The sequence below is a fragment of the Sycon ciliatum genome, chromosome 8 (genome assembly GCF_964019385.1).
Source record: "Sycon ciliatum chromosome 8, ocSycCili1.1, whole genome shotgun sequence".
NCBI classification, from domain to species: Eukaryota; Metazoa; Porifera; class Calcarea; order Leucosolenida; family Sycettidae; genus Sycon; species Sycon ciliatum.
The window spans coordinates 15,431,029-15,451,028 of NC_088650.1; the positions used below are offsets into that span (position 1 = coordinate 15,431,029).

Here is a 20,000-nt window from a genome sequence, read left to right on the forward strand (position 1 = left end):
TGCGGTATGGTCGCATTGCGGTCGTCTCTACAGCTTGCTCTGCCGGCTCCTGGGGACCTCACTGCACCAATGCCTGCCCGTATTGCGAGCACCAGTCGGCTGGCACGTGCAACGTAACTAGTGGCCTGTGCCAGTGCGACCCAGGATACCAGCAACCCTTTTGCAATGAGAGTAAGTCTTGTTGAGCCTATAGTGTGTCCGTGGCCACCGTGAGGAGGAAGACCTGCCTCCAGTGAGAACAGTATTTACAACTGCATGTCTGATGTAGACAACACCAACAACTGTTTTCTGATGATCAATCAGTGCGTGTAACTCCGAGTAAAAGCACTGTTTTCAACCGTTTATTCTTGTTGTAGAACAAAAAGTACATGTCTATTGTTGAGAAAGTAAAATTCCGAAAACAGGAAAAGGGCAACAAGAATGCTGACATGATCTCAGAACAAAAATGGTAGGGGGGGGGGTCTGACGACGGTGACGTATTCCTTTCATTCTTGTAGACAACGCCAGTGCCAGTGGGTAGTGAACTGTCTCTATGTAAACGACGCATGCTTGTTTTGACATCCCACTGCTGCCACCTCCTCCCCCTCCCACACACACACACCACCACTACCACCACCACAGATAATGAGATAAAAACCTGTTCTCCTGCTTTTCTCCTCCGTCCTGCACAGCCTGCCCGGCCAACACGTACGGCGCCGGCTGCCTCGGCGTGTGCGCGTGCAGCGGCCCAGCCTCCGTCTGCATCCCGCAGAACGGCTCGTGCCTGTGCGGCGGCGGCCATCTGTTCTGCAAGTTTGGCAGATGCGACGACCAGGGACACTGCAAGTGTGATCCAGGATATACTGGCGCTAACTGCACCAAGGGTAAGCCAACAAGACACTGATACAGCAGCAGCAGCCGGAGCTTGCAAGGACCGTAATTATTAATTATTGATTTGAATCGCAGTATTAAAAGAGACTGATACTGGTTAAGGAGCCGTCCGTAAATATCGAACTTTTTTCACCAAACGAATTATTTTAGTTTAGACCCAACCCCTCCCTCCCCCTCAGAACGTAAAAATTGTTGACATATACATGCATATACAACAAAAGTCGCAAGTGTGTCACTGCTCCTATGGCCATGTACATGTATCGAACTTTTCTGAAACGAAATTGGTCAACCCCCTCCCACCCCATAACGAAATTATTTCGTTTCGTGAAAAAAGTTCGATAATTATGGACGACCCCTAAGGAGGGAGGTTTTCTAAACCATAATAGTAATAGCCTTTATGAAAAATGCGACAGAACCTCTTACTATTGACAAGAGTACATAACCTCCACTATGGGTCGCGGCTGTCCCGACAGAATTTCAAGTTGACATCATTGTTATGATGCAGTGCGCAGGGTTGTTGTTGTTGTTTCTTTACGGTACACGTATTATCAGACGTATCACTGAACCTGCGGTGGACACAGTCATATTTGATCCCGTACAAACTAGGTCAAAGAAAACGTGTGATGGGTTGACACCCCGGACAAATGTCGTGAATCACTGGTGCAGGGAGCACTGCATCATACGAATGACGTCAACTTGAAATCCTGTCGGGACAAACAGGGCATGCGAGATTTGCACACTCTTGGGGGTTATGTACTCTTGGTACTGTAAAAGCCATTACTCTAACGAGGCGCATATATAACGATTTCCCAAAATTGACTAGTTTACGTGTACCAAAGGTAACGATTCTCACTTATTCTCAACGCTCAATAGGACACTATATGTATCGATTTCTGTATAACAATTTCTATTTTAACGACAGATTTCTCCTCCTTAACTCGTTACAGTTAGCACTTTGTTATGGCTTTTACAGTATTGATCATACAGGTACTTGAGATATGTGTATGTATCAACTTCAATTCAACAGACCTCCACGGAACATAGCATCTGTGATTAATTAATCAATAGCCGATATACCCCTGAAAATGATCAAGGCTCAACAAAGCTGCATGTGGCGTCCTGTGTGATATTTAAAAAAGCAATCCCCTCATCCAAGCTGAAACGCCTGGCAAAGTAGGATTCTCATACTGTGCCCTGCACATGATGTCAAAACAAAAGAGCGTGGTCCTTCAATGGTGCATTACACTGATCATAATAATTAAATTGCCAGCATGGCCAACAATGTAGTGGACAACTTAGAAATTCGACAACGCTTTGCAGTGGCATTCACTACTCCGCACGAAAGTTGCTGACTTTGGCCCAGTTGACAGCCAGGCCACGTAACAACTGCAGGCAGCTTGGCACCCGACCGATATGATAACTGCACTACAAACACAGAAATTCACGGTTCGCGTGGGACGCTTGGCTGGAAGCCCAGTTTTCCGCATCCGCAGAAACGCCACCACCCTCTAGGATCAAAATCACCACATACAACACAACTACAACACTACTGTACATTCTCTCTCTCTCTCTCTCTCTCTCTCTCTCTCTCTCTCTCTCTCTCTCTCTCTCTCTCTCTCTCTCTCTCTGTCTCTCTCTCTCTCTCTCTCCTCTCTCTCCTTCTCTCCTTCTCTCTCTCCTTCTCTCTCTCCTTCTCTCTCTCTCTCTCTCTCTCTCTCTCTCTCTCTCTCTCTCTCTCTCTCTCTCTCTCTCTCTCTCTCTCTCTCTTCTCTCTCTCCTTCTCTCTCTCCTTCTCTCTCTCCTTCTCTCTCTCCTTCTCTCTCTCCTTCTCTCTCTCCTCTCTCTCTCTCTCTCTCTCTCTCTCTCTCTCTCTCTCTCTCTCTCTCTCTCCTCTCTCTCTCTCTCTCTCTGTCTGTCTCTCTCTCTCTCTCTCTCTCTCTGTCTCTCTCTGTCTCTCTCTCTCTCTCTCTCTCTCTCTCTCTCTCTCTCTCTCTCTCTCTCTCTCTCTCTCTCTCTCTCTCTCTCTCTCTCTCTCTCTCTCTCTCTGTTCTTCTCAGCCTGCGCACCAGGCGTTTACGGCCAGGGATGCCTGCAGAAGTGTGCCTGCGACTCGGCTGCGACCTGCAGCAACCGTGATGGCACCTGCTTCTGCCCTGGCAATGTTGTCATTGCTGGAATAGAGAAGAACTGCTCCGGGCAGGGAACGTGCAAGAGTCTCGGACAATGTACTTGCAACGCCGGCTTCACTGGTGCCGACTGCAGCTCGTGTAAGTCCTCTTTGTACTTGGTATTAGTAAGGTGGAACAGAATTTTATTGCAACTCAGAGTCTCACGCCTATGTGATCTTCAGGCAGAAATTGTTTGAAACAGGAATGGGGTCTTGGGGTCTGTTCCACCTTACTGGTAAGAAAGCTCTGTCCTCCCAGGCATTGCCAGCACGTTGTGCGCAGAGAGGATGCCACCTACTTAGTATGTGTTATATTCACCGCAGCACACCATACCGCGTGCAAGCATCCTCTTCTGTGCTATACGCCACACCTGCGTGGTTATGCACAGTTCACACATTCTCTGCGGTGGACCAAACACAATTTAAGACCGTCCCTACATGCCTTCTATGTTTAACCTGCGTTTCCAGTATGGCCAGCCTCACACGACACGGTACACGCATTAACTTCGATTTATACATAGCGTGGAGTCCTCAGACAGGATTGCTTTCTTCACGGACATACCCTGGGCCTGATTGTGCTGGCCTGATGCGAAGCAGTTGTCTGAGTTTACTTCTCCGTCTTTCCGGTGTGCATACCGGCTTGTTCTTTCATCCCTGTGCAGCGTGTCCACACGGCAAGTTCGGATTTGGCTGCACGCAGCCCTGCCCCGTCTGCAAGGTCAACGAGGTGTGCAGCCCGTACGATGGCTCCTGCGTCCTCCACTGCAGCTCCCAGTCTGGAGACCTTTGCCAGCACGGTGGCATCTGTCTGGCCAGCGGTGGCTGCAACTGCACAGACACTGGTTATGGTGGTGCTCACTGCGATGTTGGTAAGCTCATGACTACACTGAATAGTAGTAGTACTCCTTAATACAGATGGGAACATATTCTAGACATTTAAAATTGCTCTATTCTTTGGCATCAAAATAATCCGGTTGTGTCTTGTAACTAAGTTATTAAAGGGGAAGTTAAGGCAAAAATTAAAATTTCACCAGTTGTAGTCTTCGAGGTGCTGAGTCGAATGGTCTTGGTCCGAGAAAGCTGAGACGCTCCCTTCCTACTTGAATCCCAATCGAACTCGCGCACTTCCACCGAAACTGGGTGACTGCGCCCTACTAGATGGGGATTTGTATGCAAAATGTCACTAAAAGCGCCATTTCGTTCTTATAGAAGCACGGATGACCGCGATTGGCCCATATGTTGTAGTCTTTTGGACGCTGAGTCGACTGGTTTTGGTCCGAAAAGGCTGCGATGCAGCGTTCCTCCTTTATTCCCAATCGAACATGGTTGAACAAGTGGTCACGTGCTCCTGGGTGCCCAAATCATCTGGTCACCACGCCAGCAGGCGACAACTTTCACACCAAGGTTCAACTCGAGTTCAACTCAAGTGACAGGACTGCACCCAAAAAAGGTCAAACAGGCTAGTAAGTTGTACCCTGCAGGCACGGTGACCAGGTGTCTGGTGTACGCAGGAGAACGTGACCGCTTGTTCAACCATGTTCGATTGGGAATAAAGGAGGAACGCTGCATCGCAGCCTTTTCGGACCAAAACCAGTCGACTCAGCGTCTAAAAGACTACAACATATGGGCCAATCGTGGTCATCCGTGCTTTTATGAGAACGAAATGGCGCTTTTAGTGACATTTTGCATACAAATCCCCATCTAGTAGGGCGCAGTCACCCAGTTTCGGTGGAAGTGCGCGAGTTCGATTGGGATTCAAGTAGGAAGGGAGCGTCTCAGCTTCCTCGGACCACGACCATTCGACTCAGCACCCCGAAGACTACAACTGGTGAAATTTTGATTTTTGCCTTAACTTCCCCTTTAAAGCCTGTCTCATATAGAAGCCTGTTTTGAATACAAGCCTGGTTTTCAAGATTCACCGTCGGCACATAAGTAGGGATATCAGCGAACGCACTGCGCAGCCCATCTGCACAGGTCAGCCTGGCCCATCTACGCGTGGCCGACAAGAAAACTCATGAACACTTTCATTTTTTTTGCAAAATAAATCGTGCGAAGAAGATGCACGGAATGGCTGAAAACTTGGCTGAGGAACAGTAGCATCCAGAGACTCTCAAACAAATTTATGGTCCATCGCTTCTGACAATGGCAGCGAAGACATCAGGGAGCTGATTGCAGCAGCTCTCTACCAAGCGAGATGTTGGGTTACTCACCAGGGCAGGGCGCTTCCATCGCGCAAGAAATGGCCGCGAGCGAGAAATGTAAGTCCGATTTTGGAAGGATCCAACCAGGGAAATCCCTTGAAAACTGGCCTGAACACCTCTCATACTGGTGTTTCACGATGTGCAAACTTTCAGAGAAATCGACCGGGGAGAACGTAGTGAGTACGTGGGTCCTCCGCATCGCTTATGATTTGAATGGTCGCGGGGACAGAAGAACAGTAATTTAACGACTCCCAGCGGTGCAAACAGACCGCGGCCATGTTTTCTCTGTCGGCCGCAATCACGTTCAAAAAATCGATTACGCAATGCATGCGCAGAGGCCTGCGCAGTGCGTTCGCTGACATCCCTAACATAAGCCTGGTTTTAGTGTTGACACACATAGAAATGCGTGGTTTGAATAGAAGCCTGATGTGAATAGAAGCCTAGCCCTGCCAGCGGCTTCTACAGGAATAAGCTCGGCTGTAATCCTAGCGGCTACATTATGGAAAGTGGACTGCGAAACGGTTACCTGGCTGCAGAGATACGGTTTTAATTAGGGGTGAAAGTTGGCACTGAGATCCCGAGTTCGAGTACTCTGATTTTCTCCGATCGAATATTCGAGTATTTGAGTATTTTTCTATCTCCTAAAAATTGCACACCAAGGGCTTTAAAATAACATTATACATCCCGGATCGAGCCGAGTAGCAGTCATTTTCTCGGGTATATTGGTTGGTGGGTCATTTAGGCTCTCTCTACTCGTGAACAAATGTTCACCACACAGTCTGCACATCACCATCTGCCGACTGCTGCCCTGAAACTGCAGATTTCTGTAGTGAATGCATGTACCATGTATGAACAAGTACTCTGATTTATTCCGAGTACGATTATTTTTGAAAAAACCGAGCGAGTACTCGAGTACTCGGTATAATTGTTTCACCCCTAGTTTTAATTCATTTCAGTATACGTATGGTGACCGCACTTGTATGCCTAGTTTTCAGTAGTGTTTTCGTTAGTTCAAACTGACCGGCCCACCGGTATTTTTTCAAGCTATTTTCCCGACCATTGCACTTTTCCTCTGTGTGTGTGTGTGTGTGTGTGTGTGTGTGTGTGTGTGTGTGTGTGTGTGTGTGTGTGTGTGTGTGTGTGTCACCTGTCCAGGCGTGCTTGATCTCAGCATCATGTCACTCCAAATCTACAAGCAGTACAACGGCGGCTACGTTGAGGCTACCTGGGTCCTGCCACCCACTCTCGCAAGCTTCTCTGTAAGATGCGTGTGTTGTGCATTGCGTGAGGCAACACAGTTCTACGTGATATTTCTTGTTCCGGCTTCCGTTAACGACATGCCATGATTCATGTGCCCATGTATTACAACGTGAGGCTGTCGCTGGATGGCTACGTATTTCCAAAGGAGACAGTACGTGAGCCACAGGGCTGGTCAGTGAAACTGAACCTCAAGCACGCGTGTCGCACCAAATGCCTTGCATCTGTGAAACCCAGCTCAGTTCATGCCTCCGCATTGCTATGTGTGGTGCGGCTCTCGAGCGAGTGGTCGGATTTTCATTGGACACTACCGTGCTAGCGGGAAGTTCAAACTAGCCTTGACCACAGCGGAACAGTAATTATCCGTGTGTTCAATTTTTTATATGGAGTTGTCTCACGTCTATCACATGACCATACGCCACAGCCATGTTGGTTCCAACTCCACTCAAGCCTGGCATCAATGGGTCACCTGATGACGGCAACGCATGTTGGTGCCACTGTTCACTTCCTACACAACTCTAGTCACATGACATGATCACTTCCAATTCCCAGTTCCCGCACAACTCTAGTCACGTGACATAATCGATCACTTCCAATTCCCAGTTCCCACACAACTCTAGTCACATGACATTATCACTTCCAATTCCCAGTTCCCACACAACTCTAGTCACGTGACATGATCCTTCCAATTCCCAGTTCCCACACAACTCTAGTCACATGACATGATCACTTCCTATTCCCAGTTCCCACACAACTCTAGTCACGTGACATGATTACTTCCTACACAAATCTAGTCACATAACAACGATATGAAACCATGGGGTCAACCGTGTCTATTATGCTGCATGTCTATTATGCTGCATGTCTATTATGCTGCATGACATGCAATATTGCACGTGAAGGACCTGTAGGGACCTGCGTTCACTGACTACACAGACATTGTATTTGACTGGCCTTGCATGCTGGGTTTGTTGATGTGCTCAGGTCTACGAACCATTGCTGTTCATCGTGCTGACGGACATCACGGCCAACTCGATGAAGAGCTTCACTGAGAAGTCAAGTCTGACCAGCTACAACCTGATCACGATCCCGAACCACTACTACAAGCTTTCCATCTCCATCAAGACCGGCGCTGGTGGCGGTGTACCGGTCGAGGGCAAATTCACAGCCAACTCATGTAAGATAAGCGAGCGCATTGTGAGCTTCCTCACCCTTACTACCCCTCGTTTCTGGCCAGGGCAAACTGTTTCGAGACACTGCACTGCAGCACACACCAGCTGGCACGGCTGTTCACGTGCAGGCACTTATAAATATGGCGTCGTTCGGTGCGATTTATGTAACATTGTGCGAATAGTACAAATACGCGATGTGTTTTTGGAAGAAACTCATGTCGATCCTCGCGTGGTTCCACGATTTGGGACGCGAAACCAAGAGAAAAGTCTTGAAAGCGCTCGAGCGATACACTCGACTTTTCGGCAATTTGAGAGAGAAAGAGGGTGGAAAGGCGTCCTGGCCTGCCCAGTTAGCTGTCTTTCCGCTTCAAACTTGCTCGAACTACTCCTGGCAGTTTGGAGATTGATCTCGCCAGTGATTGTCAGCCTCTGCTTGGCGTGCTCGCGTGTACAACATTCAAGTTAGACATTTCGTAATCGTTCAACGCACAATAGGGTAGATATCACAATTTCAAGCTCACTTGGCTGGCTGCTGTCTTCTTCTACAATATCCCACATGCCGACTAAGCAATTTACAGCAGGAAGCAGCCTTCTACACTCAACAGCAACTAAAGGGCCACACCATTTGTCTTCCAAATCAAGAGAAAACCGGCTCCGGACTCGTCGCGAGTATTTAGAAGTTCACGCGCGTATTCTAATCACAATTGGGGAAGACAACCAGAGGATAGTCCTCTACCTGGGAAAATATCGATCTAAGCTGGGAAAAAATCGGGAAGGGCTTCTCGGAGCCGAGTTTGTCAGCGACGACACAAGGAGTATTCCAGAACGAAGCCAAAGTCGCACGACACAGAACAAATGTTTCTTGAAGGAAAAGCAGTCATGTGAGGTACGAGCGGAAAGCTTGAAACAAGACGCAGATGGTCAGCGTGTTCCCCCGGCTGTCCGGGCTGACTAGTCTCCAAAATCCAGGGGAAACCATGGCCTACTCGTGTTCTGACGATTTGAAAATTCAAATTTTCTTGCCATTGAAGCCCAATCGAGACTTTCGGCGGCCATATTGTTAACCCTTTTACGGTCTCACATTCGAAAATCGATCACCGGTGATCGATTTTCCAAACTATCGTAACTCAGTCAATTTTTGAGCAAATTCGAACATCTAAATATCTGGGTTGAAGAGAAAGCTCCAGGCTATCCGTAGGAACAATCGCCGAAGCGATAGAGTGAACTCCTGCGATGCTACGAAGCTCGCGATCTGCGTCACGGCTCATTCACGATTTGAGTGGGCGAGCTGGGTCTTGAGGACGGGTTTTTCCCTTTGCAGCTAGCTGTCGCCATAGAGACACGGATTCAAATGAGAGTATGGACTCGCAGCACTCCTCACAAAAAATATGAGCTCGATGTGAGCAAGGAGAGGGAAATGGCTGTTGAATCTTGTTTCTCGTCGTGAATCAAGCACTGGGGCGATGTCGCTGCGCTGGATCCACGGCACGCTTGGTGTCGAATTGTAGCTCGGCGTGTTGCTCTTGTCCAGAGCTTTCCAGAGAGCCCAAGATCACGAAAATCAGCGAAAGGAAACTGAAGTTATGGATGAATCAAGGTACGAAATTGTTGAATTCTGTAAATAGCCTCATTTTGACTGGATTCTGAGACCGTGAAAGGGTTAAGTGGCGTGAAATCGCACAAAAAAAAAACAGCCGTGCTGGCCACTTGCCTGGAACTTCAAAATAGAGAGGTTGAGATGCACGTTATTTCCGACGTGACGTGCAATTTCACGTCAAATTTTGGCGTAAGACTCCAAATTTCGACGCGAGCTGCAGGTCACTCGCGTTGTTTTTCGACGTGCGAGCCAAATATCGCGAGCTGAACTTTCGCGTCACGTCAGAAATAACGTGCATCTTAAATTCTTAACCTCTCTAATAACATAATGTCAGTACCTTTCAAGGACGTAAAAATCAGTACTTGTAGTTTGTAGCCGAGGTACGCTATATCCAAGGTTAAATGACTGAAAAGGGACACGCAGTGTCTTTGAAAAGTACAGTGTGTACTTTATATCCTATGCAAAGAGAAAAGTATGTTCTATCCAAGGTGGACTCGGATGGAGAGCCAAGGATTAATTTATACTTGAAGTAGAAAATATAAAGGACCAAGGAACTACAAGTTTATCTTCTACTTCAAGTATATCCAAGGTGCTTTGTATTTTTCAACTGTCTCTCTATGCATCGATGACTGACCGTACGTTGCCTGCCGGTGTGTGTGTGTGTTTGTTGGTGTGTTTGTGTGCGTGCAGTGTGTCTGCCTGGAGACGTCAGCGTAGACTGTCGCTTCGCCAACTGCGGCAGCAAGTGCACGTCGCAGCAGTTCTGCGACTCTCTGACCAGCGAGTGCCTGAACAAGTGCTACATTCAGAACAACTGCGTGCAGGGCACGTGTGATGAGACCACCGGCCAATGTTCATGCAATGCTGGTTACGGTGGAGTGCATTGTGACACAGGTGAGTAATGGAAGCCCAGAAACATTTGCGCCAGTTTTAGTTCGCGATTTGCGAACACAGACAAATTTGCACCTGGAGAGGTTTGCCGCGGATTGGAGTCAATTTTCTCAGTTTTTTTTACTACACTTCTACGTTTCATGCCAGCGCACTTTCGCGATTTCACACCCATCGCGAAAATCGCGAAGGATTCTGGATCCCAAAGGTTTCCGGATTTACAGTAGTGTGAATTTCTACAGTGACCTATCCATTTCAACAGTAACTCAACTGGGTGTAACTCGACATGTCACTGGGTGTGTGGTATCCAAATGTTTAGGACCAGTGCTACTTCGTCACAATAGAGTGATTTCACGTCTTTGTATGTGACGAAATCATAAGTGTAGAAAGTCACAACGGCACGCGGATAGTGGAACCAACATGGCCGATATCATGTCACTCATGCAAGCCTTAATTCTAGTCCTGATTCCCTTCTCTTTCCTTTCCTCTCTCTTGCTTGGCGTTACAGAGAATCCAAACTCTGCAAACACCGGAGCAAACACCGGAGCAAACACCGGTACCGGCAGTAAGTTCTTCGAAAGCAGTGTGTTGGCGTGCTGTTATTGTTGTTGATTTTATTTTTCACTTGATAAGTCCAAACTGAGCATGCCGTCTTCTAACTGGGTGTCGAAGATGAACACATACTTCTGCAGTACCTCCCATCTAAAGGCAGTTAAAAGAATGTTGCCAAAATGCGGACAGAAAGGAGCTGGGCGCATGATAGAGCTCGTTGCATACTGATGAGAAGAAAGTGTCGTTATTCACGAGTTGTTGGTATTCACGAGGTTGATAGTATGCAGTCAAATAATCAGACGGCCATTCCAGGAACATGCCCTGTTTAGGGGGCCAGGATCAAAGAGGCTTATGGTGTTATCCCAGTTTCTTTCTACAGTGCGTGCAAGCACCTATTGTGATAGTGTGATACATGTGAGGGGGGCAACAACAAATGAGAGATTTATCCAGATTATTAGTTACGCCCATACCGAGATATGGAAAACGGCCAAACTGATGAGTGAGGCGATGCTTAGCCCTGTGCTTGATGTTTTGAATTGCGTGCATGGCCCAAAATGACCCAACTCTCACAAGATCAAAGGAGCGCACAAATATTCAACATAGACAAAAACTTCTTCTTGTTCCAAAAAAAACCCAACACAAGAGCTACCCTGTCCTACCAAAAATCACAGCAAAAAATGTAAATCAGCTGTTACGCATGCGCTGCCTACAACGGCGGGAAACTGAAAAGAGCAGGCTAGGCACGAACAGGCACGTGCATGATATTACCATCATCAATAAAACCGCACAGCACAGGGGTAGCTACACTTGAGATGAGAACAGGCCAAACATCATGAATGAGAAGCGAGAGTCACTCGGCCACACAGACCAATGAAACACAACAGATAGTCTATACACAACATTCCTCCCCCTTGAGCAAACATGCAAATAGCAGGGGAGCGAAAACTACATACACCCAGAAGAGCAAAAAAAACAAAAACAACGAAAAACAAAAGGCAAAAACAAGTATATGCCACACCAGCATCTTGCCAGGAAAAACAAAAGAGCATAATGTGTACTTCCTCCGATAGAACTAGCTCATCAGCACCGAAACTATCGAAGACCTTTGCAACCCACTCGTGCTGTAACACGCATAACATGATTCCTATCACCCATAGCTCTAACAGTACCACACAGCATGAAATATGGCTAGCAGATATTTTATTTCATTATCACTGATCAGCCAACGTCTTCGGTATTAGAATCAGTTACTCAGTACTTAGCTCGGGGCGATGAGTTTCACTTCACAGGTCACGCATCTTCACGACCGACTCCAAGCTGTCAACTCGGTCACTCGACGGCTCCACTTCCAGAGGCACAAGGTAGCGAACATGCCGACGGTAGACTTTTCCCCGGATGTTGACATCCACCACACGTGTCGCTCCGTCCTTGCCTGGGTAGACGGCTTCCACTCTTCCCAATGGCCACTTTGCTCGTGGAAGATGGTCGTCGAGGCATAGCAGAACATCTCCAACCTGAGCTGACCTCTGAGCACGTTGCCACTTGGTAGTCAGGTTCAACCGTGAGACAACCTCTCTCTTCCAGCGCCTCCAAACTACCTTCAGTAAATGCTGGATGATGTCGAAACGCCGATGAGGATGAGCTCGCTCAGCCAACTCTGCCTGTTCCTCCAGTGGACTCGTGACTCGAGCGTGTCCCACCAGAAAATGGTGAGGCGTCAATGGCTGAGGGTCCGCGGCATCAGTAGAAACCGCAGTTAGTGGCCTAGAGTTGAGTAACCCTTCCGCCTGAACAAGAGCAGTATGCAGTTCCTCATCGGTAAGATCCGCTTTATACAAGACTGTCTGCAGTACTTGTTTCAATGAGCGAACGACCCGCTCAAACACACCACCAGTGTGAGGCGCCCTCGGGGGGTTAAAAACCCACTGTGTCCCTTGGGCTGCCAACGCTGCTGAGACATCACCAGTACCAAGACTTTGTACAGCTTCACGCAACTCCCGCTCTGTCCCGACGAAATTCGTCCCATTATCTGAGAGGATCATGGTTGGGGTTCCACGGCGCTTGGTGAAGCGTACCAGGGCCATTTTAAAACCGTCCGTGTCTAAGGAGTACACTACCTCGAAATGGCAAGCCCTGGTTTGCAGGCATGTGAAGATCGCTGCATACCGCTTTTCCTGGACACGTCCGCGGCCACGTTTTACGTAAAACGGCCCAGCAAAGTCGACTGCTGTACGTGAGAAGGCGAGTAGCTGACCTTCGGTTCTGAAATTGGGTAGCGGACCCATCGCTGGTGAGTACGGCTTGTTCCACAAACGTTTACAGCCGACACAGGCCTGACGATACGGCTTTAGCGTCTGTCTCCCCTTTACGATCCAGAACTTGTCAGCTAGCTTCGATAGCAGGTGGTTGGTACCAATCGAGTGTGAGCATTGCCGATCTTCTTCTGCAATGACCAATTCCGTCACCCGATGCTTCTGAGGTAATATCAAGGGACACCGAAACTCACTGGCCAGATGATGAGCCGTCCTCAGTCTCCCGCCAACTCGTAACACCGGGACTTCAGCGCTGCTGTCCAGGAACGGCCGCAGCTTGACAAGAGGTGATGAGGATGGTAGTTCCTTGCCGTTCATCAGAGTGTGGTACACGTCTGGGTACTGGTCTCTCTGTGATCGCGTCACCCAATACTGCTCAGCACTGTCAACCTCTGCTACTGCTGAAAGCTCCGGCACATTAAGAGAAGAACATTGGCTGCCCAAGTTCACTTCAACCACGGGGGCCACCCCCGTGCTGGTATAAGCTTGTTCTCCAGCGCGGGCTGACCTGAGGCAGTGGATAAACCGGCGACACCAGGCTGTTACACGTAGGAGATGAGGCCACGCAGAGTAGTTCCCGGGGTCCAGTCGAGTCTCAGCAGGATGACACTCAACTGCATGTAGGCTGACCATGGCAGTAGCTACCTTGGATACTTGCATGCATGGAAGGACGGAGGGCACGGCAATCATTTTCTTTGGCCACTGGTCAGCACCGAAGGAGAGGAATCGAGGCCCAGACCACCACGTTCCCCGTTCCACGAGTTGCTGGGCAGAGAGTCCACGAGTAGGAAGATCAGCGGGATTCTCCTTTCCGGGAACATGCTGCCACTGCGCAGGACGCGAAAGACGCTGGATTTCTGAAATGCGTTTGCCGACGTCAACCTTAAACTTTCTACTGAGCGAGCGAACCCAGTAGAGGACGTTCATCGAGTCTGTCCAATAGTTGACGTCATCTGTTCCAACACCAACCGCTCCACTGACGTACTGACCCAGGCGTGCACCGAGTACTGCACCCTGTAGCTCAAGCTGAGGGATCGTTCGCCGCTTGATGGGAGCCGGCCGCGCCTTTGCCATGATCAACGTGACACGTGCTCCGCCATCACTCTCCGCCACTCGCACATAAGCTGCTGCGGCATATGCCAATGCGGAAGCGTCCGTGAACACATGGACGGTGATGTCGTTGACCCAATCATCTCCCTTGAAACAGCGACGGATCTTGAGGTGAGAAAGAGTGTCGAACTCACTAAACCACCGGCTCCATGAAGCAAGATGAGCATCTGGCAGCGTGTCGTCCCAGCCGATTCCAGAGAGACATAACTCTTGGAACATTATCTTGGCCCTTATGGTGAATGGCGACAGCTGACCCCTTGGGTCGAACAATGTTGCCATGCGGCTCAAGACTGACCGCTTCGTAAACACTGTCGGAGATGATCCCTTGTAGTGGAACGTGAAGTAGTCCCCCTTGACCATCCACTTCACACCTAAGGCTTTCTGGGACACCTCAGGATGCGAGGGGCTCTCTGCAATTGACCTGGACTCTGCCGCGGCCCGCTCCTCAGCAGGAATAGACGCCATGACCTCTGGGCTGTTGCTTAGCCACTTACGTAGCGTGAACCCGCCACGCTTCAAGAGGGCCTGAGTCTCCACTCGAGCAAGAATCGCCTGCTGTACGTCACGTAGCGACTTGAGAAGATCATCGACATAGAAGGAGTCCCGCACAATGTCGCTGGCAATAGGATCATACTGGTCTCCAAAGCGCTCGGCAGTAGCTTGCAAGGCTCGTCCAGCTAAATAGGGTGACGCCTTGATCCCGAAGACCAGCCGCATGAATTCGTACGTCTCAACTGTTTCGCCAGGCTGCCATAGGAACCGGTGGTATCTTCGGTCTTCTGGGGAAAGGGACACCTGGAGAAACATCTCCGAAACATCGCCCATCAGTGCGATAGGCTCAAGGCAGAAGCGAATCAGGAGCTTCACGAGGTCGGCCTGCAGTTTCGGTCCAGCCAACATCAAGTCGTTCACAGCAACATTATTTGCTCTGGCGGCAGCATCAAAAACAACGCGGGCTTTAGTCGTTGCCTTATCCTCCCGTATAACAGCGAAATGCGGCAGATAACACTGTGATGAGCCGCATTGTTCAACTTCCTCAGTTGTCAGTTTCCGGATGTAGGACTTCTGCAGGTAGTCTTCCAGGACCTTCGCATACCTTGGCAGCATACCTGGCCGTCGCTGCAGCGATCGCATGAGTGCGCGGAGTCGGTTCTCAGCCAGCACCTTGTTGCTCGTGACATCAGGCTGCTTGGCGCCGTCCTTCCAGGGGATTCCGACTTCAAACCGACCGTCCTTGTAGTTCAGGGTTCGCTGAGTTGAAGTCACCGCTTGCTGCTCGTCCGGAGTCAAGTACTGGTCTGACTTTGGTAACATTCCAACCGCTTCAAGATCCCAGAAACGACTCACCAGGTGGTCCAAATTGGTACCAGCAGTGGTCACCGCATGGAACGTCGAATGCGTCGGTGTGGATGGACATAGTACTGGCCCAAAACAGACCCATCCGAGAGGAGTCTTCCGAGCAATAGGGTCACCATCGCCTCCATGACGTTCCTCATCCGCACGGTGAAGCACTGGTGATTTCAAGCCAATCAGCAAGTCGAGGTGATTGTCTCCTGCTGTCTTGAACGATACGTCACGAAGATGTGCCCAGTTGTCCTGAATCTCCTTCCAGTTCACCAATCGCAGATCCGTCGTTACTCTGGGCAGGACATATGCCTCAAGCTCCGTAGCCTTGTCACCACCATCATGCTGGACCGCTAGCGTCACCACTTGGAGAGTGTCGTTAATTGCGCCACCACCGATAACGCCGACCGACACTTTCTTCCTGCTCCCCCCTAGACGGAGACGCCTAGCCAGACGCTCTGAGACATAGCTGCACGAGGATCCTGAGTCCAGGAGGACGTTGGCTGTAGCCTTCGCTGTACCACCTCTGACTTCTGCCTGCGTGACCATAAAGGATGTTAGCCCAGCATTGGAGTCGTCTGTAGCTGCTGTTGCATGCGCCGTGTTTTCACTCGCAGCCGGACTGGTGGACACAGCTGCCTTACTGGAGGGCAGTGATGGCCTTGACTCGTGCAGAAGCGAGTGGTGCTTGCCACGGCAGTGAGGGCAACCGGAAGCAGCATTGCAGTCACGCGCCCAGTGACCTTCTCTTAGGCAACAGAGACACAAATTCAGTAGACGAACCAGCTCGTTACGTCTCGACGTTGAGAGTGCCTTGAACTCATTGCAGTTAGCGAGCTGATGCGGACCACTACACTTGCGGCACCTCTGTCGTGCTTGCTGCTGTGTCTTTGAGTGGCCAGACGTCTTGATCGGAGCTTCTTGAGGCCTTTTTGGCGCCGTAGCTTCAGTGCCTATGAAAGACCGTTGCTGCACGGGGCGCTGAACAGCTTCATGATGCCTTTTTCCATGGGAGGGTTGACGGTCTGGCTGCTCGGTACGGTCATTGGCATACTTTGCCGTCTTCACCTTTTCTAGTAGCCAGGTGGCAAACACCTTGATGTCGGTGTTACCGTCTCCGTGCCTCTCAAAATACCTGATGAGCGTTGTCCTCGGCACCTTTTCGGTAGCAATGATGCACAGCTCAGGGCCCGGTTCAGAGCCGCACAGCTTCATGTTGGCGATTAGGCTGCGTAGCTTGACCGCATACTGCTGCAGACCCTCCACGTCCCTTTCGTTAGTGACTCGGGGATGGTTGAGCAGATCTCGGATTTGTTGCTCCAAGTGTCGATCTGTGCCACCAAACCAAGACTCCAGCTCCGCCCACGCGGCGTCATATGCTCCGGGGCCGTCCAGAAGGTCTTCAATGAGGATAGCGGCTTCTCCGCCAGCAACGGCCTCGCGAAGGCGAGCCAGTTGGTACTCCTCAGGCAAAGATGAGTCGGCTACTTGCAAGAACCTCTGCCGCCATTGGATGTAATCGCACCCTTTTCCACTGAACTTCGGCACTTCTATTGGCTTCAACCAAGAATGCCCATATGGACTGATGTGTGGAGCAGCAGGCTGTGCATACTGAGTCTGATATTGACTGTGAGCACTAGGCGCGGCTGCCTGTGCAGAAGGCCGGTAAGCTCTTGGTGCAACACTGCGTCTTGGAGATGGAAATGCAGTCTTAGCTGCGTGAGCTGAGGGTAGTGGTGGAAGAACTGAAGATGAAAATGCAGTAACAGGCTTGGCGTGAGGACGTTGCTGTACAGAAGGCATTGCTCTCGCTCTGAATGCTCCACCACCCTGCCCTTGAGTTTGACTGGGTGCTCCACTCACAACTCTGTTCACTGCGACTCCAGGTGTACCAGTACCACTACCTGCACTAGCAACGTAGGCAGCACTAGACACTTGAGTAGCGGAGTGTTGATGATGTTGAGGCTGTCCCACAAGCACACTACTCTGAGTAACACTAGCAGTTGTGAATGTAGCTGCATGCACAGCGTGACCTGGAGGTTGCAACGAGGATCGAGTTCCAGAGCTAGTATCAGCGCTGCTGCCCCTGCCTTGCATTCCTGGACTGCCTCTAAGTGCTAGTGCACCTCTGGCCCTAAGCCTGCTATCAGGGTAATCACCCACTGTCCCATCATCTTGAGCAGCTCCATGAATGGCATGATCCCTTTGATCAGCAGCAGCGGCAGCAGGCGTTTGCCAGGGAACAGCAGTGCTGCATCCGTCAGTGACGCCACTGTGATACATACCAGTACTATACATAGTCACTACTGATGCATCATCATCACTACAAGCTCTCAGGCTGGAACTGACACCAGGGTCTCCAGAAAACTCCGTTCCTCCGTCATCAGCACTACGTGGCGCGCTGTGGGCAAAATCTTCGCCCTCTAGCTCTTCCTCTAGAGGCTGCGCTGACAAGTCACCATCGCCACTGGGCTGACTGGCTGACTCCAAAACTCCTGACTCAAGGAGCGAACTAACTTCTGCCAGCGGAGAACAATCCTCGTTCAACTTCTCAAACCACTTTTCCAACTTCTCCAATCCTTCAAAATCTGCATCGTCTCGCAATTGATTCCTGTGGTCCTCGACCACTTCTTCGATTTGTTTTACTATTCCTTCGGCGTCAGCCAGGTACTTTTTGAGGTACCTCGCACTCGGCGACGACTTCCCATACTCCGTGTTCAATACCTTCAGCAGGTTGGTCAGTCTTCTCCGCAGGGAGGCACGAAACTTTACATAGTCGTAAGTCACACTTTGGGCTGGAGGTGCCTGCGAGCTGGTCTCCGGAGCGTCAGCTTCGGTGTCCTGCCCATGCTCGCCAGACAGCTCTCCACTCCCCGCGACAGTAGTGGTTTCTTCGTCGTCCATGTCTTCAAAATGCACGCATCCCGTCGGAGGTGCCAGTAATGTTTCGAATTGCGTGCATGGCCCAAAATGACCCAACTCTCACAAGATCAAAGGAGCGCACAAATATTCAACATAGACAAAAACTTCTTCTTGTTCCAAAAAAAAACCAACACAAGAGCTACCCTGTCCTACCAAAAATCACAGCAAAAAATGTAAATCAGCTGTTACGCATGCGCTGCCTACAACGGCGGGAAACTGAAAAGAGCAGGCTAGGCACGAACAGGCACGTGCATGATATTACCATCATCAATAAAACCGCACAGCACAGGGGTAGCTACACTTGAGATGAGAACAGGCCAAACATCATGAATGAGAAGCGGGAGTCACTCGGCCACACAGACCAATGAAACACAACAGATAGTCTATACACAACACTTGATGTATCTACTGTGTGTGTGGATGCTTAGCCCTGTGCTTGATGTATCTACTGTGTGTGTGGATGCTTAGCCCTGTGCTTTGGTGAATCTAAGTTACTGTGTGTGGATGCTTAGCCCTGTGGTTTGCCGTATCTACTGTGTGTGTGTGTGCGCGCAGGCAGTGGCATCAGCACTGGTGCCGTCATTGGCATCGTTCTAGGTGCTCTGGCCCTGGTGGCTCTCATCGCCGTCCTGATTGGAGTCATGTACCTGCGACGGGATACCCAGAAACAGCCCACAGCAGGCGGCACCATCGATGTCAGCGCTGGACAAGTGCAGTACGATGCCAGTGGCGACTCGGTAAGCACTTTACCTGTTTTCCCGGTGTGCATGTCTCTGCAAGTGGAGTGTTCTACTTTGAAGTACAGTCAGACCTCGCTTATCCGGTCCTCGTTTATCCGGATCCCTCACCATCCGGAAGAAAATCGCTGGTTACCGATGTGCAGCATATGTTATGCATACAACATAACCGGACCTCGCGATCCGCATACCGGTGCATGATTTTGAGTACAAACTGGTTAAAATGTGTATAAAAAGCTTCGTCGTATCCGGTTGCATGTGGCTTGCAGAAGCTAGAATCAGGGAGTTGTACAAGCAAATGAGGTCCTTGACCTGCTGGGTGCACGCGGATAGCACTCAGCAGCAGATCAGTTGCATGCACTTGTCATTTTTCTCGATTGTTTTACATACTGTGCACGCTAGTTGTACTGCATAGGACCTGTCTACATGCATTTTCGATGTCACTGCTTTTGACATGCCACATGCATATACAGTATGTGTGTTCAGTTATCCGGTTCCCTCGCCTATCCGGATATTTTTGTGGAAGACAGATGTGTGCGGTTAAACGAGGTCTGACTGTATGCAGAAAGACAAGAGTACATTCACCCAAGATACAGATGCATACTACACACCTTCACAGATGAAGAGCGGCTGTCACGAGTTTCCTCGGGAACAGAGACGAAATTTACTTTTTCGTTTCTTACAGAGGATGGCCTCCAGTTCGGAGATTAATGTTGCTTCTCGCTCTCCATCTGAGTTGCAGAGCTGTTTTATAGTAGACAATGTGGATGCGATATTAAAGATGTGGATGCTGTTCAACGCGGACATTTTTCTAAAGCAGGAATATTCAAGCCGTGTGCTGACGATGTTAACTTGTGTGTTTTCTTTTTCT

The 20,000-nt window shown here is 49.7% G+C and overlaps 1 protein-coding gene across 1 annotated transcript in view; it reads left to right on the forward strand.

Moving 5' to 3' along the window:
* Nucleotides 1-20,000, forward strand: part of LOC135823805 (uncharacterized) — a 70,034-nt gene that overhangs the window by 49,279 nt on the left and 755 nt on the right. The window contains exons 44-52 of the mRNA XM_065336652.1: nt 34-171; nt 672-863; nt 2,928-3,137; nt 3,700-3,906; nt 6,394-6,497; nt 7,480-7,672; nt 9,955-10,158; nt 10,661-10,717; nt 18,948-19,129. Coding sequence (XP_065192724.1) covers nt 34-171; nt 672-863; nt 2,928-3,137; nt 3,700-3,906; nt 6,394-6,497; nt 7,480-7,672; nt 9,955-10,158; nt 10,661-10,717; nt 18,948-19,129 — 1,487 coding nt within the window. The remainder of the gene's footprint in view (nt 1-33; nt 172-671; nt 864-2,927; nt 3,138-3,699; nt 3,907-6,393; nt 6,498-7,479; nt 7,673-9,954; nt 10,159-10,660; nt 10,718-18,947; nt 19,130-20,000) is intronic.